This window comes from Lampetra planeri, chromosome 2 (assembly GCF_965212315.1).
Source record: "Lampetra planeri chromosome 2, kcLamPlan1.2.h2, whole genome shotgun sequence".
NCBI classification, from domain to species: Eukaryota; Metazoa; Chordata; class Hyperoartia; order Petromyzontiformes; family Petromyzontidae; genus Lampetra; species Lampetra planeri.
Genome location: NC_136108.1, coordinates 21,044,657 through 21,069,789, shown reverse-complemented (window position 1 = coordinate 21,069,789; position 25,133 = coordinate 21,044,657). Strand labels below are relative to the sequence as shown.

The 25,133-nt window shown below is 42.7% G+C and overlaps 2 protein-coding genes across 3 annotated transcripts; one reads left to right on the top strand and one right to left on the bottom strand.

The window, feature by feature from the left end:
- Window positions 1-2,733: 2,733 nt before the first annotated feature.
- On the bottom strand, window positions 2,734-4,637 carry LOC144733568 (heat shock protein beta-11-like). Its single transcript, XM_078615571.1, has one exon. It carries the CDS (start codon window positions 4,518-4,520, stop codon window positions 3,879-3,881), a length of 642 nt encoding a protein of 213 aa, XP_078471697.1. The 5' UTR covers window positions 4,521-4,637; the 3' UTR covers window positions 2,734-3,878.
- Window positions 4,638-11,713: 7,076 nt separating this feature from the next.
- Window positions 11,714-17,280, top strand: LOC144729656 (ADP-ribosylation factor-like protein 4A). Of its 2 annotated transcripts, XM_078610080.1 has the most exons (3): window positions 11,720-12,843; window positions 13,618-13,693; window positions 16,044-17,280. In XM_078610080.1, exon 3 carries the CDS (start codon window positions 16,071-16,073, stop codon window positions 16,680-16,682), a length of 612 nt encoding a protein of 203 aa, XP_078466206.1. In that variant the 5' UTR covers window positions 11,720-12,843; window positions 13,618-13,693; window positions 16,044-16,070; the 3' UTR covers window positions 16,683-17,280. The 2 variants fall into 2 exon arrangements, with proteins under 2 accessions (XP_078466196.1, XP_078466206.1); XM_078610070.1 differs by lacking the exon at window positions 13,618-13,693 and having other exon boundaries at window positions 11,714-12,843.
- Window positions 17,281-25,133: the final 7,853 nt, after the last annotated feature.

Below are 25,133 nucleotides of genomic sequence, written 5' to 3'. Positions count from 1 at the left end.
CTCGGATAGAGCAGTTTTATTTATGGGACTTTTGCCAGTATCCAAAATGATGGAAAATATGGAGAGGTTTTACCCTTTCTGGAAATTCATAAATAAAATATCAACTCATATCTCACGTTAAAAGTACTGTACTTGTTTTATTTTAATACATTTTGCACTTAAGTTTCTATTTAGAAACAGAGTTAAACGTGGGCATAATAGCTACGATACACATAACCTCAAAGTAAACATTAATAGCGATGACTTCATGCACCAAGCAGTCGAGTCATCTGGACTTCGTGGCAGAATACCTCTCCGCTAGGGTAATGGGGGAATAATCTCGCCGGCTCTGGAACATTCCTGCGGAGGGAGCTGGTAGGAACGTTGGGTTGCTCGGTCAATGGCCAGGGTCAACGGCGGCGTGGTGTATTCCGCAAATATGCCCGACTGTGAGGGCGGGCACAAGTCGGCGTGAGTAGGTTAAACGTTGAGGTTATAAGGGCACCACGGGGTGACCAGCCCTTCCCCACCCAGCCCCACCCCTCCCACCCCCCACCCAGCCCCATCCTCCCCACCCAGCCCCATCCTCCCCACACAGCCCCTCCCCACCCTCCCCACCCCGCCCCTCCCCACCCTCCCCTCCCCACCTAGCCCCTCCCTACACGACGGACGGACGGACACAATAATCCCCTGTGGGCTGATGTAACCAGGAGGTCCCTACCAGTAAATTGTACTCATCAGTACAACCACAACTACGCGCCTTCTTCAGCAGTAGCTGTCCCCAAATCCAAGGAATGTTGGAAAACCGACCAAGTAATCGTCCTTCATTCACGATTGTAACTTCATCAGCAAACAATAACAGTTTTGCTAATTAGTCGGGTGCGTGTTAAAGTACTGTACACGGATAGGCTGGCGGTCGGGTTGGTGAACCATGCAGGGATTGGAGGCCTGCATTAGATCAATCGTGCCAGCAGGAGCCGTGGTGTGCCCAACACGCACCTCCGATGAGCATGGTGCGAAAGAAATTCAACATACGCAGGGAATATTTTTTTTTATAAGCAGATGCCTGTGGGGGGAAGTATAACAAAGGGGTTTTCCTTTCAGGTGATCTTCTCTTACGAGGCTTTAATAGGCATTCGATTTACATCCACGTGCAAAATTCAGAACAGTGCTCAAACGTGAATTTACATCGAAACGATTACCCACCTGAGAAGTAGTGGAAACTCTGGCTTTTTTGGATAAACTTAAATAATTCCAATTTCCAATCGTAGTTTCCCTCCTAATACCGTGTTAAGGTTCCCAAAGTAGGTGGTTTCTGATCATCAGTGCATTTACAAAATCAAATGTGGACCCAATTTCAAAGATATAGCGATTTCAAATCGGGTCCATCTTTTTAAAACACCATGTATTTCAATTCAGTTGGATTTGCATATAATTTTTCTCTAACTTCAACATACCCCCTACCAGAGGTGTGGACTCGAGTCATGTGACTTGGACTCGAGTCAGACTCGAGTCATGAATTTGATGACTTGCGACTCGACTTGGACTTGCATAACAATGACTTTGTCCCACCTATGAGATGTGGACTCGAGTCATGTGACTTGGACTCGAGTCAGACTCGAGTCATGAATTTGATGACTTGCGACTCGACTTGGACTTGCATAACAATGACTTTGTCCCACCTCTGCCCCCTACTATAAAGCAATGCCTTTGTGTTGGAATGTGTTCGTGAATAGAGCTTTTTTGAAATCACTGAAATTCCTTTTGTGGCGTCATCTTCCAGGGTTGCGAGAGGCACTCTTACGTCAATAGAGGTAGTGGTATGAACTCTATATTGCCTATTGCTTAATGTGCACTCACGGAATTTGTATGTACAGAATTTGGTAATGCATTATGAAATGTATTTTGAAATAAACAAAATAATCCGGTTAGAATTCAATGCTCACTGGGAGCAAGTCTTGTGGCAGAATAGTGCAGCACTGAATTTGAATGGTCCATTTTGTACGCTCTCCTTAATCTGTAACCCAATGGCTAAGGATGAAGCCTGCTCCATTTGGTGCATCATGGCATAACTACGACAGTCTTCATGAATATGTTATGGAAGAGACAAAGCCATTATAATACGAGTATTTTCTCAGACCCAGTGGCTATTTGAGAGAGTTGGAGGAGGCTGTGTGTGGATATATGGCAGTTGCTGCATTACTCTGGGATGCATCCCAGAAGACCAATTGTGTCCGAAGTTACTGCGTGCTTAGTTTTCAGCTATTCAGATACAATCTGTGAGGTTTCTGAAATATGATTTTGAAGTGGCAGCCTTTCGTGTAATAGCTGCACAAATTAATTTTAGAAAACCGAAGCTTTTATGCAATTGGTGCATTTTTCTTATGACTGCAGTACAGCATTTCAAACCGGCTTGATGTACGTGATATACGGGGGCTAAATCAACAGGCAGTTGTACAAAGTATATATTTCCTATTCATATTCTTTGGGTCTTTCGGTAAAGCCACGTAGATAGAAAAGATTATCAAATTAATAACAATATCACGACGTTTCGATCGCAACACAAGAAATCGTCTTCACCTGAATATTAATTCCTGCAGTCACGAAAGCTTTAAGTCAAGATATATATATATTTCCTGTAACATTTTAGGCATTGTCAGTCAGTTGTTTACAAAACGATTCAACACTGACAAAAGGGGAGTGACGTGAGGAATGTGGGTGCAATGACAGTCACTCATGCAAGCTCCGAAGTCATTAACCTTGAGTTACAACGTTTATTTAAAGCACACCAATGCAGGCATCACAATTTTAGCCCGACGTCAATCACCAGCTAAAGAGTTAAAATAATTCTCTGCTGTAAAGAGAACACGACATTGTATTACATTTAAAGTATAACGTTGTGAGGGGAAAGTCAATAGGAATTTGAGGTGGAGATTATTCCAAAAGGACCTATCCCTTTTTTAGAGCTGACAAAAATTACTCTATAGAGACGGTTCTCGAAACTGCTTTCAAATTGTTGTTGTGTTGGTATGCAGTTACACATTTAAACTGCACTGCATCATCTTCTATCTATAACTACTTTCAACCTTTGCATCTACAGTTGATGATTGTAACTATTACACGTGCCAAACCAATGTAAAACATAACATCAGTATAACATACAATTTTAAAGATATATTTACAGTTAAACAATCAATATGCATGCACATACTCACACACCATCTTATTGTAAAATACTGTTTTAATTTACAGACATTTACATTTTTAGGTGATGTGTGACAAAAATTGGACTCCATGTGGGATTTTAGGCAGTTTTAGTTTAAGGGTTAGGTATCTTAGTTGACACTCTAAACAATTATCATACAGCTTTGGAAATCAAGTCCCATTTCACAGTTGGTGAATGCTACCTCATAGTTGTTTAAAAATACTGTACACAAAATGCATATGCATCCGTAAATTGGCTGATTGAATTTCCGCTTTCTTAATATATACTTTATAATTTCTTCTTGTGGAAATGTATAATTGACAATTACTGTATTATATAAAATTGCATAATATTGAATACTGTAAATTGCATCAATACAGACATTTCATAATTGAAGACAATTATGTATCATTGATGTTATATTTAATCACATATTAACCTTCATGGTAAGTAGATTAAAACGCATACAGCAAAGTATTGTGCTGCACTAATTAAAAAACAATCACTTTTGAGTTGACTCAAAAACATTCGCTAACTTTTAACACAAAAAGTACTATAAATATAAGATTTATGTTTCAAAGCTTTAATTTATATATGAGAGTATACATGAAATGTCTACTCTCATATACATATTAGATCATATGAGTCTATCTTGAACCCCAGATAGGTTATGAGACGGTAAAGTTGCCACGCATTATGCGCTGGTGGGGGTCTTGGCTGGGCTTCCATCAGCCGGGGTCCCAGCTGCCGCTGCTGCGATGGCAGGAGGTGCACGCTGCACCTCAATGGCCACCACCCTCTCATCCGCAGCAGGGAGGGCACGGCGCTGAGCCTTGATCTTCAGCTTCCCGTCGGTGGTCATGCTACAGCTCACGCTCTGCGGGTCCACGTCCCTGGGCAGCTGCATCTCCTCCCGGAACTCCTGGCAGCTGTGACGGTAGTTGCCGCTGCTGCCTTCTCCGCTCTTCACTTCGTGCCGTCCAGCCACCACCAGCTTGTCTCCAGACACCTTCACGGCCAGATCTTCCGGGGAGAACTGCTGCACGTCCAGGCATGCAACAAAGCCGTCTCCCTGTTCTTGTGGCGCTTCAATCTGGATCCTGCTTATGGGAGGCTGCTGCAGCATCTCAGGAAAGACACTTTTGGAGATCATTTGACTGCTGAGTTGTTCAACCCATTGGAATATTCTCTCCATCCTCTCTATTTCGCTGTTCATTTCACGCTGAAGCTGCTGGAACATGCTGTCTTCTCGTCCGGGGAGACTCAAAATTGGCCACCCGGCCCACAGTCTTTTCTCCAGGACATGCATAGGAGGGAAGAAAACATTCAAAGCCATCCTTGTCCTGGTGCAAACTGTGCTGCAAAAACCTTGCTTGAGCTCTGGAGCACTGCTTTGTCCCCTGTCAGCTGGCAGTGTTCTGCCCGAGCAGCTATAGTGGTCACTTTTATAGCTGTGCTGACAAGCAGGTGTCAGAGTCAGCTAGAAGTTTCCCGAATAATGACTGCATAGATGCCCTGCCAGGAAGTCAAGGTGACTCATGCTCGCATGGCTATGACACATTAGCTATTATGGGCACTAGCTAAGCAACTAGTTACAACTACAGTTATATCACATCTCCATATTACTGGTTTTATATTTACATCAGCCAATTTCATTAAACAAAAATACACACGCAAGTTTAATATTTATCTGTTTATAGTACTGTAAGTAGAGTGGAATGGTTGGTGCATTGTGCTCTGAGTTGATTCTTGGAGAAGGTTAGCATCAGCGGTAAGTGATATCTGACTCAGTCCTGTCCGCTTTCCCAACACCAGCCTGCACTGATCAGCATGGTGAAATATGGTCACCACATTGCCATGAACAAAACAGCATGGGGAGGCCTTCATCTAGCTGTGGCTTGACAATGAGTTGAACATTATTTTTAGCATAGCATTGTAAAGCAAAGCAATATTCTTACATATTACAATGGGCCATAAATAGCAGGGGTTGGCCAGTAAGTGCTAGATGTCAACCAAGTGAGTCACATTCTGAATCTGGATGCCATGTAAAGTATTCCGCAACAGGTGCAAAAAATGAAGATTATTTACAGCAGTGTTATTGTTGTGCATTCACATTTAAATCACTTATTTTAGCTTTCATGGACTGTAAAGAGCTGTGAAAGACCAGTTTACCTTCCATTGAATGGGACCAGTCATCGGTAGCTGCCATTGCCCTTCTCAAGGATTTTTTTTTTCTTCCCTCAGATTGATTATGTTTCATTAGGTAGTAATTTGGATACAATATCAGTCACATTATTTGCTGCACCAGTGGGTTTTACAGATGCATACTAGGGTAGCCCATTAGCGAACACACAATGTGTTAGAAGAGCAGCGTTGCATACAGTGAGGGGAAAAAGTATTTGATCCCCTGCTGATTTTGTACGTTTGCCCACTGACAAAGACATGATCAGTCTATAATTTTAATGTTAGGTTTATTTGAACAGTGAGAGACAGAATAACAACAACAAAATCCAGAAAAACACATGTCAAAAATGTTATAAATTGATTTGCATTTTAATGAGGGAAATAACTATTTGATCCCCTCTCAATCATAAAGATTTCTGGCTCCCAGGTGTCTTTATACAGGTAACTAGCTGAGATTAGGTGCACACTCTTAAAGGGAGTGCTCCTAATCTCAGCTTGTTACCTGTATGAAAGACACCTGTTCACAGAAGCAATCAATCAATCAGATTCCAAACTCTCCACCATGGCCAAGACCAAAGAGCTCTCCAAGGATGTCAGGGACAAGATTGTAGACCTACACAAGGCTGGAATGGGCTACAAGACCATCGCCAAGAGCTTGGTGAGAAGGTGACAACAGTTGGTGCGATTATTCGCAAATGGAAGAAACACAAAAGAACTGCCAATCTTCCTCGGCCTGGGGCTCCATGCAAGATCTCACCTCGTGGAGTTGCAATGATCATGAGAACGGTGAGAAATCAGCCCAGAACTACACGGGAGGATCTTGTCAATGATCTCAAGGCAGCTGGGATCATAGTCACCAAGAAAACAGTTGCTAACACACTTCGCCGTGAAGGACTGAAATCCTGCAGCACCCGCAAGGTCCCCCTGCTCAAGAAAGCACAAATACATGCCCATCTGAAGTTTGCCAATGAACATCTGAATGATTCAGAGGACAACTGGGTGAAAGTGTTGTGATCAGATGAGACAAAAATGGAGCTCTTTGGCATCAACTCAACTCGCCGTGTTTGGAGGAGGAGGAATGCTGCCTATGACCCCAAGAACACCATCCCCACCGTCAAACATGGAGGTGTGTTTTTCTGCTAAGGGGACAGGACAACTTCACCGCATCAAAGGGACGATGGACGGGGCCATGTACCGTCAAATCTTGGGTGAGAACCTCCTTCCCTCAGCCAGGGCATTGAAAATGGGTCGTGGATGGGTATTCCAGCATGACAATGACCCAAAACACACGACCAAGGCAACAAAGGAGTGGCTCAAGAAGAAGCACATTAAGATTCTGGAGTGGCCTAGCCAGTCTCCAGACCTTAATCCCATAGAAAATCTGTGGAGGGAGCTGAAGGTTCGAGTTGCCAAACGTCAGCCTCGAAACCTTAATGACTTGGAGAAGATCTGCATAGAGGAGTGGGACAAAATCCCTCCTGAGATGTGTGCAAACCTGGTGGCCAACTACAAGAAACGTCTGACCTCTGTGATTGCCAACAAGGGTTTTGCCACCAAGTACTAAGTCATGTTTTGCAGAGGGGTCAAATACTTATTTCCCTCATTATAATGCAAATCAATTTCTAACATTTTTGACATGCGTTTTTCTGAATTTTGTTGTTGTTATTCTGTCTCTCACTGTTCAAATAAACCTACCATTAAAATTATAGACTGATCATTTCTTTGTCAGTGGGCAAACGTACAAAATCAGCAGGGGATCACATACTGTTTTCCCTCACTGTACATGTATCATTGGAAGCATATAAAGCCAACATTTGCTTTGTAATTTCGCAGACCAGCCCAGAATGTGGCAATTGTCCGTTCGTGTTAGGCTTGTACCAAAATCAAGGGCACTACGATTTAAAAAACTAGTTTAAGATGATTTCCAAGGCCCAAATAATATCAACCTATTGTAGAAAGCACCACCTTCTTACAGTGAGCATTGGTTGTCCCATTCTTGGCTATAAAAATGGTCTCTCTAAAGCTTCAAGTTTTTCTAAAGTTGACAAAGATGTCCTCATAAATATCTGAGACAAATATTACCAATTATTATCATATGTCGACAAACATGCAAAGACAATACGTGTCAGCGAATCGTTTTGCTTCTGACATGTGCCAATTATTTAGAAAAATATATATATGTACAGTATGTTTTGTATTTTACTGGCTGCGATGTTAATTTTACAAATCCATATTGTGTACGTTATAGATTAAACATGTTGCATACATGTCATGTGTTTGCTATGTATGTGTCTAATACTCTGGACACCTTTGCAAATAAGATGTTCCATGTCAAGGGATTATCGAGGTAAAAATTGTTGCTGCCCTCATTCAATAGTGCAACTTCCATATTGGTCTGGTGGGAACCAATCTACAAATGTTAGCCACCACTGTAATAATACCAATACTGTACAATATAATTATATAATGTAGTACTTCATATGAAAGCACTACATTGTATTGTATAGCAACACAATAAACAATAACAACATGTCCACATGTCGGGATAATGCGAACACTCTTAAAATACATTCTATTACATTCCAGCAGTAGGTGTGACAATCACACTTATACTGTAATTGACAGCGCGTTTATCACTCGTATCAGTGTAAATAAATGTGAGGCATGTATTGCAACAGTAGGACACGTGAGACATCTGGAAATGTTTCAATAAATATATCCATCCATGGCCCTGCCCGGTCACGCTTAACGGAAGCACATGGCCGGTTATCAACGCACACACCAAAACGTCCCTTTCCCTCGCCTCTGCCACAATCCATTGGCAGGTGACTTCATTTATTTTTAAGCAATCAAACTTCCATATGAAAGATAATGATATTTGTGCTATTTTCTGTACTTATATATTTGCGACTCATCAGCAACCATGATGAATTCACTGCTAGAATGAAGGCCTCCCCAAGTCGTCACCATCCGTCCCTGTTTTGAAATGAAACAATCCAGCCAACACTTGCACACGAGCTGGCTTCATCGCTCCATCTGGTGGCAGCCATTCCTTCGCCAATATAATTTATTCTCCAGCATCTGTATTCCTGATGTGTCTAGCCTCAGCCCACTTTCCTTAACTATTGATATGTCTGGAAGTTGCGTTTGTTCCCTGAATCGTGTATTTCTCTTTCTGTCACCATACTTTTACGAATGCACCTATCATGCTTGTTCTTTCAAGCATGGATTTTTTTTGCCCAGGATTTTTCACCTGATGTTGGTGGGGTGGGGGGCAGCCTAAAAAATATCTGGAACACCACGCCTGTCACCGGACGTCCAAAACGTGCCGTATGTCTCTCAAGTCCGTAGTCCGTGCAAGACACATCTGTTCAGACTTGCCTTCCCATTAAAAAAGTGAAATGTAAAATAAAAACTCTCTTTACTTTCCATTGATTTTATTTGTATTTACCACTCAACTTTCTCGTGCTATTCGTTTCAAACGGTTGCACTTAATTTTGCGCGCGGTTGCAATTTACTCTTCTCAGTCGATGTTAGCAACTGAGTGCATGGTGGGTTTCTTTTATCATTCCTGTTGCTCTATGCCCCCTGTATCATTCCCATTCCGCTGTAATGGGCACTGATGCCTACTTTATTGAGGCGATATTGGCACGTAAAATAAAGATTGATTGTTTGCACATGCTTTTGCTCAAGAAGAAGAGGTCTCATACTTATAAAAAATCGTATAATTTATGTATCTGGGAATGTAATCAATTTATAATCTTCCACAGCAATTAATACGTCTTAAAGTGCACAAACCCCACGTTTTCTGAAGAAAACAACCCAACTGTACTGTGCTTGTATACAAATGTGAGATCAAACTATAACTTGATGTTCTGTAAATCGATCCATAATGCATTCATTAAAAAAAAATGTTTTGAGACACTTGTGGAGATTGGTTTCGTCCACTTTTGTTGCTGATAAAAGTTAAGAACGTCACAAAAAGGTGAAAAGTTGCACAAGTGTGCAGTACACAGATGATCCACTCGAGGGCATCAGATTCCCACGCGCACGTGGGAATCCGTGAGCTCACAACAACAACCGCCATTCGCCACTCAGTGGCGGTGACGTCACCAAGGCGCTTGTGCCAGGCTAGGTGCACTTTGAGGCCACGTGAAGTGTCGAAGGCTCGCTGGTAGTAGATAACGGGATAGACCCAGCTAGCATAGGTTGACTGAGATGACTGGCAGATGCACCCACCTTTGGCCCTACTGTGCCAACTTTTAGCAACTCCAACACAGGTCATCTTGGCCCAGGGCACACAGCCTCTTTAGTGTGGGTTGGGCCCCTACTGGGCATCTGTGAAAAAAATGCTTTATAGCTCATCGGATTCCTCCAGTATAAATAAATATTCAGATTTTGAAATAATCATTAGATACAATACAGTAAATAACTTATTTTAAAAGCATTGCACTGATATAAGTGATGATACAATAGACACTGCATGAACAATATACATTGCAGTACTGCATGCAATTAATTGTTAACAATAATTCATTATATTGGTGTGCAAGTGCCAGGTGGATTGCGTCTCAGATGTGTGAGGGTGGAGGGAGCTTGGGGAGGCCTTCATCAGTGGGTTGGCCATGGCTGATGTTTATGACAATCATGATTTACATTAGAATGTCAACGACACGACTGCAACAATAGTCGTCATTTTAAAACAATGTAATCGTATTTACTGAAATACTATCATTATATGCAGTGATAAAAATAATGTACATCACACTGAAGTTTGACAGCTGTCACGTAAACTATCGATATGGTATTTTATAACTATAATCAGTAGCATGCGTTACTATTATAGGATTTTCTTTAGAACCGATGTTTGTCTTTAGTTTGTTATCAATTCCCCCGCACATCCGATTTGCAAAGTTGGCTACAGACGGTGCAAAAGAAATTCAACATACGTACATTGTAATAGAGCAATACCACGATCACTGTCCAATTGTAATACTGAGCCAGCCATGGGAATATGGATTTTCCACCACTGGGTCAGAGTCACCCTCTGCTTGCTTGAGCGAGAAGACACCGGGTAAAAAACGAGACTATAGTGGCGTACGGGTTGGTGGACCACACAGGGATGGAGCCATCGTGTGCATCAGTACAGAAAGTAGGATGTTGAGAGCTTTTTGTAGTTTCAGTGTTATATCCCACGCAGGCTCATCCAGGCACTCCAGGTGCATCGATGCGGTTGAGTGGCTAATGGGGCTCAGCCAACCTGGAGGAATACAATCCTGATTCTAGCCGCTGTTTGGTTGAACCGGGTGGTGCTCAAATGTTGTGAATAACCGATCCCATCTCAAGTCAAATTCTGAATGGCTAAAGATGTGTGCTGGGCAAAAAAATTGATTGCCGTATTGACATTTGGCAGAGCCCCCTGTAGAGAGCATGAATGGGCCCTACCATGTTTGAAGTGACTCTGTGACCAATGGTGTCATCATCACCATCACCAGGGTGTTGTGAGTCTCTGGTAGCTGAATTTAAAGTTGTCACGTTCTGACCTGCCCTTACTGGACATCTGTGGAGAAGAGATGTATAGCTCATCGGATTCCTCCAGTATCAATCAAGATTATGAGTTCTAGAAGGCATGTCTCATATGGCACAGACATTGAATAATTCGTGAGAGTGATTAGTGATACAATGACATCTATACTTATGCAGTTCTTTCGACCGTGCATTTACCAAGGAACCTTCTGAGCATCTCAGTGGCCCACTGGGCCCATTATATGAGTGTCAAATTGCAGAACAGTACTTTATTATTTTATCTTTCAACATAACGGACTGGGCATGGTCGGGAGGTCTTTATGGAGTGATAATTGAACTGAAATGTGTTTAAAATTCGCGTTCCAGAAACGGCATCCCAGTAATACAGCAGTGTATACTGTTACTATATACACACAAATACATGTGGGAATATTATATGATAATGCTGTCTGTAATTTATATTGTAAACGTGCATTGTTCCAGTAGTATTGATAGGGCAATACAGTGGTGCATGTACAGTATTTATGTTGAACTTATTTCGCACCGTACGTAATCAATCGGTAGAAGCTGTATCGTACGGTCACACTACTATTACTTTTGCCATATTATTGTTACAATATTATAATTATTTTATATAATAATTATAATACTGTAATAATGGCCCCCCCCCCTCAACATCGAATCGTCTGGTAACCGGGGCAACGCGTTCACGCGGACCAATGGGAGGCGGCGCTGGCTGTGACGTCACGAGGAGGGCGTTCTCCCCTCCCCCCCGCGGTATAAAAGCGCGGGGGCGCACGGCGCGCGCGCGCACTGCGGCGCCAGCGCGTGGCAGTACATCCCGGAGCACGTGGCCTGCCGGATACACACAGTGTCTAACACACAGACAGTGTCTAACTCACAGACAGACTGTCTAACACAGACAGACTGTCTAACACAGACAGACTGTCTAACACACACAGTGTCTATACACACAGAGTCTACTACACACAGCATACACACACAGATAGTGTCTACACACACACACATCCCGCGTGTCTAACACACACACAGCATATATACACACCCCTAGTATATACTGCACACACACAGAGCACCTGTACACACACACACACCCCTAGTGTCTAACACACCCCTAGTGTCTAACACACACAGAACCTACCTCATGTACACACAGCACCTACAGTGTCTACGACACATTCCCAGCACCTATCTTCTACGCACGCACACACTATCTACTACTACACGTACAGCACCGAGTATATCTTACCCACAGCAGGGACATCATATCCTACGTGTACAGCATAGATATACACAGTAGCTATTACACACACAGCACCCACACATACCAAGTTCCTCTCATCTGCACACATTATCCTATTTATTATCCTCTACACCTCATAGATTAATATAAAACACACAACTCCTGCTGTTGCACACATTTTGCCGACTATACACGTTGGGCATCTATAAATACCCGGCACCGCCTCTAACAATTACCGTGGGCTCACCAGGGACTGCATCTTCCCCACTACCTCGCAGGGACCTGCAAACCTTCGACTCTCAACTCATGTGCCAGCCTCACCAGCAATCAAAGCAAGATCTCTGTACCACCAGCCCAGCAAGTCGTTCTTGACTCTTCCTGCTGGTGGAGAGAGAGCGTCTGCCAGAAGCACTCACAACATCTCCTGCCCCAGCATTACTGCAGGAGCAACAAGGACATCATCATCATCTTGGCCACGATCCTGAAGCGACCTCAAGGATATCAACATCATCAGCAGCAGCATCTTCATCCTTTGGGAAAAGCAGGGACGGCAAGAATACCACCACCACCACCATCATCACCCTGATCCTGTGGGACCAGCATCTCTCTCCATGTCCTCCCCGCCTCGCTGACCACCATCCTCCTTCTCCAGAGCACCGTGCTACCGGGACACCCTTCCCCTGCTGTAGGTTCCAGCACAACAAGCAGCCCCACATGGTACACGGGACAGGCTGTAGTAGGGGCAAGTGCTGTTAGCTTCTCATACACACGCCTAGGGGCTTATAGCAACGTGTTGCGCACACGCGTAAGAGTCGCATGGATGAATGTGCACGCTGAAATGCGCACGTGTGACACACAATGCGTAGCGGTGCTTCTAGCTGCCATAATTGCTTTAATTTACACCGACATACGTGCATGTACGACTTGACACGTGCAGTACTTGCGTCTACGTACGGTGCGAAAGAAATTCGGCATACCGTAGTCTAAAATGTCCACGTATAGCCCGTGCACTTTAGGGCACACCAAGACCCGTTCACGTGGGATGTGTCGGTGTACACTCTGTACCTGTATTCTGTCAGATAGGGCGTAGAGTGACATTCCACGTGTAGTCATCTGTTACGATTGATTGGCATAATAAGGGGTACATTGGTAGTACACAATAGCACATTGGCATATGCCCACGGTCTGTGGCTCACGCGGTGACACTGCTGGACACGGCCACGCTCACATCATCTCCATTCCACCCCCAGTGCTGCTCTGCATCAACTTCGTTGCTGTGGTTGTCACCATTACAATTGCAGGAGTGTTTGTGACCACCACCAACACCATCATCTTCATCAATGATGCATCTCTGACCGTGCTGCCGCATGTGCGGTGCACACACACACACGTGAAATGATGTTTTCGAGGTGTTAGTGTGGTGGATGTGTGGTGAGCTGATGGCTTCACTCATCCTCAGGTGACAACAGAGTCTCGTCTGGTGGCCCCGGGGAGATTCCCCTCGACTCCTAGAGGACCTTGGCAAGGGAGAATAGGTGAATACGGAACACGGATTTCTATTGTTCTCTTACTCCAGCTAGGGGCCACGATTTGCCTTGCTGACAAATCTGGCTGTCGCCTAATGAAGCTGGTTGTAATTACTGGCGAAACGTCGTACTCGGATTGTAAATGTTTTGGCTTGGCTCTCCAACACACCGGTGTGCTGTACTAGTGACGAATTGGCCACGTTCTGTTTACGTGACAACCTTTACTAGTTGGCTGTGTTGGGTGGTGGCGAGTTTTAACGACACATTTATATATTTATGCGATCTAACCCAAAAAAACCCCTCTCTTATGGATAACTTCTGAGTGTGACGTGTTGTTGACAGGGCGCCCTGAGGTTGCACTATTGGCCGAGGAGATCTATCACAAGTCAGAGCAGATGTCTTTGCAGCTCGGAGAGATAATGTCCTAATGAGATCTATTCCAAAGGCACCAACATGCCCCCCTAGGGAGGCACCTTGCGAACAAACAGGACAATCAGGTTTCCAAGGGGCTCGGGATATTATTTTGAGAATGCTTCGGCGATTGGATATGAAACACGTACATTTATACAGAAAGGGTCTCACTTGCGATGTTGGGATATTGTCTTTGTTCATCGGGGTCTTCCCTGTTAATGCTTCTTTTCTTTCAAGCAGACGCCCCGTGGAGTCGAGTTGTACTCGGCACAGATGTGTACAAACTCCGGGCTCTATGCCAAGTCCTGTCCCGCATGGGTTCCTCGTGTAACCGAAAGAGTGCACAATGCCCTGCGTTGTTGTACCGAAAAATAACGCATGCAGATTGGATAAACCCCATGCATTTAATCGTGAATGGTGTTACTGTGCTTCGGTTTGATGCCATGGCCCTTGATGAAATATCTCCCTTGTGACTCCTCTAAACGCTGGTATATCTCTGTAGCTGCTATTTTCATCCAGTGGCATTACGAGGTCGGCTTATAAAAGGCCAGCTGGAAAATGTTGTCTTTTTTGACCTGTGTGTGGATTGGATCCTCAATGTATGTTTTTAATAATACGTGCCAACTCCAGGTGACATCGTTTTAGTGAACAACGAAGTCTTCTTAATAAATGCTGGACCTGAAAAAAAGCCTTTTGCCAAGCCACTGTAGTATGAGCAATGTTCATGCAGGTCGTGATGGTTATTTGACCATACTTTACCATACTGGCCAGTGTGGGGTTGGTGAAGGTGGGGAGCATAGACTTGTAAGCATAGTACAGGTCGTGATGCTTTTTTGACCATACTTCACCATACTGGCCAGTGTGGGGTTGGTGAAGGTGGGGAGCATAGACTTGTACGCATAGTACAGGTCGTGATGCTTTTTTGACCATACTTCACCATACTGGTCAGTGTTGGGTTGGTGAAGGTGGGGAGCATAGACTTGTAAGCTTAGTACAAAACAATGAATTGTGTTGCACTGCCCGTTGCTGCCCACAATGTAATCCTGCATTGTTAAATCCTGGCCTAGATTATAAAAATAGGAATTGTATTCCTGTATAACCGTTAAGTGCGCTCTGTGTAAACTGGATAATAAGCTTAGATTATTAGACAGTTTGAGATTGATAATGGTTATGATCTCTTTGCTGTGAGTAAACATTTCTCGCTTGTTAAATAAGACGGCTAGTGTCCCCCTACATTTTGCCCCTAAGCAAAACAGACATTGGTTTGCCAATGAGCTCTTTAGCTGGATAAAGGTTATTGTATTTTCCAACAACGGAAGTCAACTCATAAACTAAAATGTTCTGTTAACAACAATCTTACAGAGTGGTTAGTGGGGAAGTGCTCGGGGGAGGTAGAGCAAATACTGGCAGCCTGAGTGACGAGTGTTGACCACGTGGGTAGGTCTAAAGTCCATAGTGACAGCCCTAAGTTTTGTTGACCAAGCAAGCTTTTAAAAACAAGATTTGGAGTGCTGTTCTCACCCTTAAAATTGTAAACGGACACATCTGTGTAAACGAGATGTCCTGATTGCACAACCCGATGTCTGTACTCCTGACATCTTGTAAAATTTCAGTGTTGAACTTAGGAAACAAAGCAACACTTTCATTTGTGTTTTTGCAGCCGTTCCGTGTTTGGAATGGCTCCTTTCCTGGCAGCAGCAGCTGATTCCAGATGGAAGCTACCAAAAACCTGTCAAGGATGACCTCAAATACGATGTGGCCATATAGCTGCTGTTGTTCATGTTCTAGATTTAAAAACTCCCCATAATTTATGAAAATTTATCTTTAATATTTATTACCATTATTCAAGCCCTCATGTCCATGGCATAGACATTTGTTCAATAGAGAAAAATATGGAGAGTTTAATTTCACATCAAAATGTTTCCCTTTTTGCCTTCTCCCTTCCCAGGAGTGGGAGTGAACGACTGTCACGGCCATGGGGAATGGTCTTTCAGGCGATAACCCAGTGCTGGCGAACTTCCCAAGCTTCCAGCCGCTGCATGTGGCCATAATTGGCCTGGACTCTGCAGGGAAGACTACGTTGCTCTGCCGCCTTAAGCTTCATGATTTTGTGCACACGGCACCGACCATCGGCTTCAACACGGAGCGGCTGCGTGTAACCCTGGGACAGGGCAGGGTGGCCAACTTCCACTTTTGGGATGTTGGCGGCCAGGAGAAGGTGCGGCCACTCTGGAAATCGTACACACGCTGCGCCGACGGCATCGTGTTTGTCACGGACGCGTCCGACCCTGAGCGTCTCGAGGAGGCCCGCACGGAGCTGCATCGCATCGCACGGACGCCAGAGTGCCAGGGTGTGCCATTCCTTGTCGTTGCCAACAAGCAGGACCTACCCGATGCCTTGCCCCCTCATCAGCTGGAGAAGCTTCTAACCCTGACTGATCTGGGTCCCACCATACTGTGGCACATACAGCCCGTGTGTGCTGTCACAGGACAGGGTGTCTACGAGGGACTTGATAAGCTCTACGAGATGATCCTGAAGAGGAGGAAAGTGGTCAAGTGGCAGAAGAAAAATAATAATAAGCGGTAAAGACCGCTTGTGGTGGTCTGCAAGAAGGACTCCTTATTTTTAATCACTGATTTAGGCAGTGTTGGCAAAGAAGTAACTTTAAATCCTGTTTGTTTGGATGCAGTTTTTGTTTGTTCATGGTCAGCACAACAGACTGGAATTGTGCGTAAAGATGAACTGTTACAGATGATATTGTTGTGGCCAAACTTCTAATGTGGGAAAGCATTTTGTTGTTGTGGTTTGAAACCTTTGGCCCCTTGGTTAATACAATAAGTGCACAGCTCATTTTTTTAAAAACGCATTGTTTACATGGAGTCTGTAACATCAACAATTTTTAAGCTACCGTACTTCTTTTCTTAAACTAAAAAGTGCTTTATAGTTTTTTAGGATTGTTTAAAAAGTACAAATTTGGAAAATAAAAATAAACGTTATTGCATGTACAATAGCAGCACTCTTTAAAGTTATTACGTTGTTTATTACTGTATTGAGGCTTTTTTTTTACATTTCCTGTTAATATTGTTACACAATGACGGAACATCTGTAAGAGTAGAGCTAGAGTACATATTTAATAGTACGTTTAGTTGAAAATGATTTAAAAAAATAAAACATTACAAGTGCAGGTTTCCATTGGTGTACCATTTTTGAAATTAAACTTGGGTATCATACCGCATGCAACATTTCCATACACAATCAGGGCAGTAGGCTATGTAAACTGTTTTGGATGAAAGGGCATGCTCATAGTCCAATATATCTTGCTTGATAAGCATATATAGAATTGTGATAGCAGATTCTTAAAATCTATGGCTTATTTGCTATATGTTATTGCTAAAAGTTATTTGTTTACAGCTATTTTTAAAACATTACAGGCAAGTGCTCTCATGATTTGCGAATTCATTGTCTATTCAAGAAGGCAGAATGACGAAGATCGTTCATTTGTTTTTAGTGCAACGTGTGACTACATAAGCGCACCTTTTGTCTCCGAGATCTGAAAAGACAACACCGTGATCTAAATCTAGGGTTGGGTTGTTTCAAGCAGTTTATAAACTGTTCAGCTAATGCAGTGCTCTGCTTATCAGAACGTGTATAAGCACAGTTTATTTTATCCATCAACACAACTACCACAGCCAGTGGACGAAAGTTATGGATTTAAATAATTGAATGTCATGTGCCTGGGAAATCAAGTACGGTGGTCAGCAACACGTTGCTCTTGCCCCGTTTGAGGCCACTCATTTATGTGTGTGGTTACCAGTGCACCGTACGATGTGAATGTTGAAGTCTGCCACATCGTTCTTGAGAGACTTTTAATGCGTGCTACTGGTGCAGTCGAAATTCCAAATAAGAAAATATCTTGCTTTAATAACATGAAATTAACCAAGTGTTTCAAATATGAATATAGATGTAACCATACAGTGATTGGTGAATTAAAATATATTTTTATGCTTATAAGACATGCGGAAAATTCGACATTTTTAATTGATAATGTTTTATAATACTTTAGAAGTGATAGGTTAATACCTAGACAATGGCAAAAAAACGTATTTGTGAATTGTGACCTTGAATCCTCCAGTCAAAATTCTATAAAGTTGTGGAAGAAGGAAATCATGTATCCCAAAACTTTAAGAAGGTCTTTGCAAAACAGATACTGGGAATGGCATCGAATAAAAAATACATAAACCAATCAACATATATAAACTAGAACGTTGCAAGTGTTTGAAATTATTCAAGGCCTCAGCACTGTGCACTTTAGTTGCTGCCTTATGTTAATAATGGATGCTCTTAATACGAATTATATACTGAGGATATATCTCAATGTTTCCAGCATAATTTAAAGTTCGCTCATGCATGATATCTGTTTTTATACCCCGTGGTTTACCAGCATATGTGTGACCAATTGATATGTCCCACAAGCATAAATTTAACCATGCACTGAGATTCCTATGGTGAGAACGCAACTGTGCGATGTACTGCAAGTTCAATTTAGTTTGTCTCATTATTTACAAATGTACATATAATTTATATTTTGTATACATGAATACGGACTGGGTACATATTTCTAGAGTTCTGTTACGTAACGGTAACATATCTCAGTCTTCCGGTAAAGTGATCCATGTTAAACAGCCTGGATTGTAGGCGGTTCTTATGCCAATTAAATTCCAATTGAAATCCAGTACTACTACTAGTGTTCTCAAGTGTACCCAGACGTGGCCCTTTGTTATAATTATGCTGGTGATGAGATTAATTAAACATTCTAATAAAGTGTGCTTTAACTCAGAAAGCATTTTATAATCAAGTATTTTAAACCAGTCTTATTTTCGATCAGGTGGCACGATGGTTAAAGTGCATAACTCAGTCAGAAACTCATTTGTTCATATTCTGGTCATGCAGAGGTTTGACTCGGCCCATTTTAACAGGGTCAATTGACCCTGCATATATTATCATAGTATGTTTTTTGTTTGCATTTTGACTGCAAGTATTGTGGTTAATACAGACATGAATCTTTGTGAAAAGGTTTCAGTTTTGTTGCCAGAAAAAAGGGGAAAAAAACCCTATTATATTGTGGTACTGGCAAAGGAGGTATAATGATGTAGATGCTCACCCCGAACCCTCATTACTTTGATAGTGCATTGTCTTTGAGCTGTACGCCTTTTGGCGTCCTCTGGTCGAGCACCAATTGGGTCGAGGCTCAAAAGAAAGCCGTTCCTTGGTGTGGACCAATCAGTTTCAAGGACAATGCATATATTGTAATAATAGGTGTTGGTCCAACACCAATGGAGACTAGGCTCTAAAGAAAGCTGTCTCGGGTGTGGACCAATCAACTTCAAGGACAGTGCATATCATTATCATCATCAGAGTTGTTTCTTTTTGTTTGCATTTTGACTTCTTGTGTTGAGGTTATTGCAAACATGATGCCTTGTATAAAGGTGTCAGATTTTGTACCAGTTAAAAGGGTAAAAACCTATTACTATATTTTGCCACTGGTAAAGGAGATCTCAGTGTAAATGCATATATTATCATAGTGTGTTTTTTGTTTGCATTTTGACTGCAAGTATTGTGGTTAATGCAGACATGAATCCTGGTAAAAAGGTTTAAGTTTTGTTGCCAGAAAAAAGAGGAAAACCCCTATTATTAGGGTCAATTGAATTGGTACCTCTTTGTAGAAAATAAAAGCAAGAGTAGTCTTACTCTGGAGAGAGACTGACCAATGCCATGTAAATGTCGAATTTCCACCACCGGCTTAGAGCCATCAATGGCAACTAGTGCCGTCCCATTGGAAGATATGTTGACTTTTGATTTTAAGTCGATTGCATGAATAGATTGGTAACAGCAGTACTGTGCTGTGGCAGGTGATGTTGAATACAACTTTACTGTTGAGTACAGCCGAGAACTGAGAAGATTGGGGAGAAAAGTGTCAATAGCAATGGGAAACCGTCGAGTTGATATTAATCGCACGTGTCTTAAAGAGTTAGTATGATAGAGTAGTGATCCTATGTTGGGGGGTGGTGTATTTCAATATTCACTGCGGGATTTAACCCTCACTGAACACCCGAGTGATGGCACTGGGGGAAAAATGAGATGCTGAGCAGGTATTTAAGGTAACTTAATACAGAAATGTTTTAATTATTTTAAATTATGATTAATCGCTTAAGAGGGAAGGGAACGCTTGCAGTTTATACGAAGTTATCTTCTTCAGGAGTCGGTATTTGAAACTTGAAATAGGCAGGCAGAATACAACGTTTACTAAGTTATAGAAATAATATTCTATCAGAATATAATACAAACATGTACTTTTGCTCCATGAAATTAAAATTAATAACGTACATTGTAGGTGATTTTTACAAGTAATGAATGTATTACGATCAGATGTATGCACATGTTGTTTATGTGCAATCATGTAACATAATTGTATTTACCGGCAAAAAGTCGTGCTCGAATCATAAATGCTGTGGGTTTACTCCAACACAGCCTGCGTGCTGAACTAGTAACGAATTGGCACGTTTTGTTTACGTGACAACCGTTACTAATTGGCTGTGTCGGGTGGTGGCGGGTTTAACGACACATTTATATTTACGCGATCTAACCCCCAAAAAACCCTCTTATGGATGCTACATAAATGTACTCAACTATTCCAGTCATTCTCAATCTACCAACAAATAATGGGCTCCCGATGCAATGTCGGTGAAACTTCACCACGATCGTCAATGCGGTTTGTTGAAGGGGGTAGGGCAGGATTGGTCCTACAGAGTATATCTACAGTCGTGTTATGATCGGTACCATTTTCCGTTAGAAGTAGTTGAATTTCCACGTATTGTCCCTCTCTGATGAGCACGGTTGGCTACGTGCAGTGCGAAAGAAGTTCAATATACATTCATATCCGCCCCTCTTTTTTTTTCACCGTCTTTCGGTAAGAGCATCAGGCAAACAATGCAGAGAAAACGATGTATAAAACGTCGCGGTGCAGCCGACAGGTCTCGAGACAAAGAAGAATGCAGGTAACCACAGAGCGTATTGTGCTTGTGCTCGAAATCAACTGACGTGGGCATAAGATCAAAAGGCAACAAATTAAACAAACCCAACAGCAATTGCGATCGAACTGCTATCGCACAATAACGGCACCTGCATTAAGGTCAAATGCATCCAGGTGTTTGCGAGTCGGGGAATAAGAGCCATGTAAGAAATGGATCAAATACAACTACCGCAAGACAAGGCACCGTAAAACTATATTGTTACGAAGCATGGCGAGAAAAGCTGCGAACTTCAGAGGTAGGACAATCCTTAGGTTAATCACTTTACATAAGACAGACGAAACTGTTCAAAGGAACAAGAGGAACAACAAACCCCCGACAAACTGTGCATCGATATCAGAATTTTTATTCATCCTGGAGACATCCGATGAACTACAGAGCTCGTTTTCACAAGTGTCCAGAAGGGACAATTTTTTTTATTCAACCAGGTAAAGCCCATTCAGCTACAGTCATACCTCGGTATACGACCGCTTTGGAATACGTCGAATTTGGTATATGTCGTGTTTTGACGAGAAAAAAAATGTCTTGGGATACGACGTCTTGCTTGGGATACGACACGCTTGCTAGAACTTGTATGGGTGGAGTGGGGAGGGTGGGGAGGGGCTGGGTGGGGAGGGGAGGGTGGGAGGGGCTGGTTGGGGAGGGTGGGGCTGGGTGGGGAGGGGCTGGTCACCCCGTGGTGCCCTTATAAAACTCAACGTTTAACCTACTCACGCTGGCTTGTGCCCGCCCTCACAGTAGGGCATATTTTGCGGAATACACCACGCCGCCGTTGACCCTGGCCATTGACCGAGCAACCCAACGTTCCTACCAGCTCCCTCCGTAGGAATGTGTTCATTTCAATTCATGTTAATTCATTTATGCATTCATTTTAATTTACGTATGCATTTTAGTAATACGTAGTGTCTAAATTATTTTATACAACCCCATTAATGTATAACATGCCATATAAAATATAATTTCTTATACTCTGGAACGGATTATTTCCTTTCCCTTTATTTCTTATGGGAAAAATTCGTTTGGTATACGTCATTTTCGGTATAAATCCTACCTTCTGGAACGAATTAACGACGTATTAGTTCTTTTTCAGAAGCGACCTGGCCACCAATGACAGCCCAACGAAGTGGCTTATCACGTTGAAATGTATTTCAGCAAAACCCTCCAAACCCATATTGATTTTAAATATGGAGAGAACACCCGGAGGACCTGGAGAAGAATCGATGCACCCAAGGGGAGAACATGCAACTTAGGGTTGGGATCGAACCTACGTCCTACTGTATACCAGGCGAGGAAGATGACATCACGCAACCGTGATGGCTCTTAAAGTAATACATAAATAAATTATATACGTTCAAAAAAGTATACTCGGTGCAGCAAGCCCCCCCTCGTCACACGGCGTCACAAAACGTCAGACCCCCCTCAAATATGACGTCACAAAGCTCTGCCCCCCCCCCCAAAACCATATTTCCATTTTGAAAATAAAACATGCTTCAAATCCCTTTAAACTATTGTCATTGTAGTTCGTATTTAATGTGGCGCTGCACTCCGATGTTGTAGGAGTGTTGTTATAACAATTAGTGTTATTAGAACAATTCTATATTCATTTAAAGTTGCGCATTTTGATGTGACGTCACATTTCTAAAACACCCCCCACCCTCGTCACACATCGTCACAAATGTCTGACCCCCCCCCCACCTAGGTGCGTGACGTCATTTATGGATGGCCCCTAACATACACACCCTCCCACCCTCGTGCAAATGTGATCAGCTCGCCATCTACCCATATCAAGGGGAATCTATTGACCTACATTCAATAACCATCGCTGTACAATTCCCAGAAGACGCAGAAATAAAAGCACCCAATGCACCCTTAACCCGTGCCCCCTCGATGGGAGAGAAGACACACATCAGGGATAAGGGTCCCCCACTAAGATCCCTTGATGAAGACCACAGGCTTTGGTGTGAGATACAAACATGGCAAGTCCCATTGGGAAGATCTCCTTTTTCAATATGAGGTTGGCAACGTATCCTTCGCATCATCTTGGCAATCTGTTGGTGGCCACAGCTGAAATTATTTCAGTACAGTTTACACATCTACACACCTGCGAATAGCATGGTTGGCTACGTACAGTGCGCAAGAAGTTCACCATACATACTGTACATCTTCATATGAATATCACGGTGGTTTCAGTAAAACGTGCATTTCATAAAAATCACTGGGTTAATGCCCATCTCTCGCAGCATTTCAACAGGTCAGACGCAATTTGTCTTAGATGCTACCCATTACGTTAAGTAAAAAAACACCCATATGCCGCTAATTTCATTTTTTATTGAGATGTCAGATGTTGTTTGGACTCTTCTGCTACTGTAATCCGTTTAAGGTGTATGGATGTGCACTGTCACACACATGACCATGATGGCTTTTATCCTTGTTGAAAATTTGTGGGAGCCACTCTGGATGGTTGCTAAGAAGCATGTGCACGGAGCCTGGACGGACACACATTACTCTGTCAAGAGATTACTTTTCTGTGCGATTACAATTTATCATCAATTTGTAAGATAACCTTGGATGTGGTTTGCTCGAAAAGTTAATATTATTTTACACACTCTGTTCCAAGGCCGTAATTATAATATATATTGGGGGGGGCACATCCCCCCCCCCAATATTCTAATATGCTCAAAATGTCCCCCCCCATATATTGCTATAAAATAGATTTATGTTTGTATTATTGTGGTTATGGTTGTACTTTATTTATCCCTAATCTCTGCCATTACATACAATGAAACAAGAAAAGGTAAAAAAGAAAAAAACAGAGCAATGTAATACAATACACCATTAGACATTATTGTAAAAAATAAATAAAAAGTCTATCCTATGTGTTAGTGAATTAAAAAAAAAATATTTTAGGCAGGAGAATTATTTTCAAATTTAGATTTTTTTTCTTGGGGGGAGACCCCCAAACCCCCTGAAAGATTTGGTCCCCCCCAATGTTGACTCCACGGCTACGGCTTTACTCTGTTCCAAAATAAAGGTGGGGGAGGTTCGTGAAAGACGCTGCTGAAGAATTGTAGGCAGTCGCCCTCCGGCAACAACGGAGGTCCAGAGGAGCGACGCTCACAACAATGAGCGGGCGCCTAAAACGCAGAGAGTTATCAAAGTGGGGAACACCATTGGTGCATTTGTAAGTCTTCTCAGGCAGTCAACCCATGGCACCTTGGTCTGTTCTGTGGCCTCCTGCCAGCAAGCCTTCGACACTTCACGTGGCCTCAAAGTGCACCTAGCGTGGCACAACCGCCGTGGTGACGTCATAGTCACTTAGTGGCGAACGGCGATTGCGGTTGTAGTTGTTAAAGGTGGCAATTTCAAGACTGTACACCTATTCATTATTTGGAGTCCTCCTCTGCAAGTGATATGGGGTCATCGCTTTCACAATACCCATCACCTGTCTCCGTTGTGTATTATACAGTTCTGTTGAGCACTCAGACCCATAGCTCAATACATCGCTATAAGCGAGCCTGACTCTGCTGATGAAACAACGAATGTCGAAACCGGCACAGAATGTTCTTATATTCAACCAATGCCGCTGAAATACAATCACTCCCAGACGGCTAGGATGTGTAAAAAAAAAAGTACGTTTTAATATTTGGAAAGACCGATGGAAAGTAGGCGTATCGTCTGCTCATTTAATGTATTCCGGAGGATCATTAGAAATGAGCGTGGTGTATTAGGAACGTGTGTATAGAGTTGTTATGCATTTATGGTACGTGTGCATTGATTCACGGTATGTTTGTGTTTAATCATCAGCTCTGAAAATGCAGTAATTGTGTTGGATTGATGTTCAGTTGTTTAACAGCTCCAATGATTACAGTGTCAATGTCATTGCCGTTTGATGAGAAATGGTGCGGATTTAAAGGGGCACCACGTCGTCTGGTGAGGGTATTGTTGAAGG

Excerpts from the sequence above, each read along its gene's own strand:
- LOC144729656 (XM_078610070.1), top strand. The coding sequence starts at position 16,071 with ATGGGGAATGGTCTTTCAGGCGATAACCCAGTGCTGGCGAACTTCCCA.
- LOC144733568 (XM_078615571.1), bottom strand. The coding sequence starts at position 4,520 with ATGGCTTTGAATGTTTTCTTCCCTCCTATGCATGTCCTGGAGAAAAGA.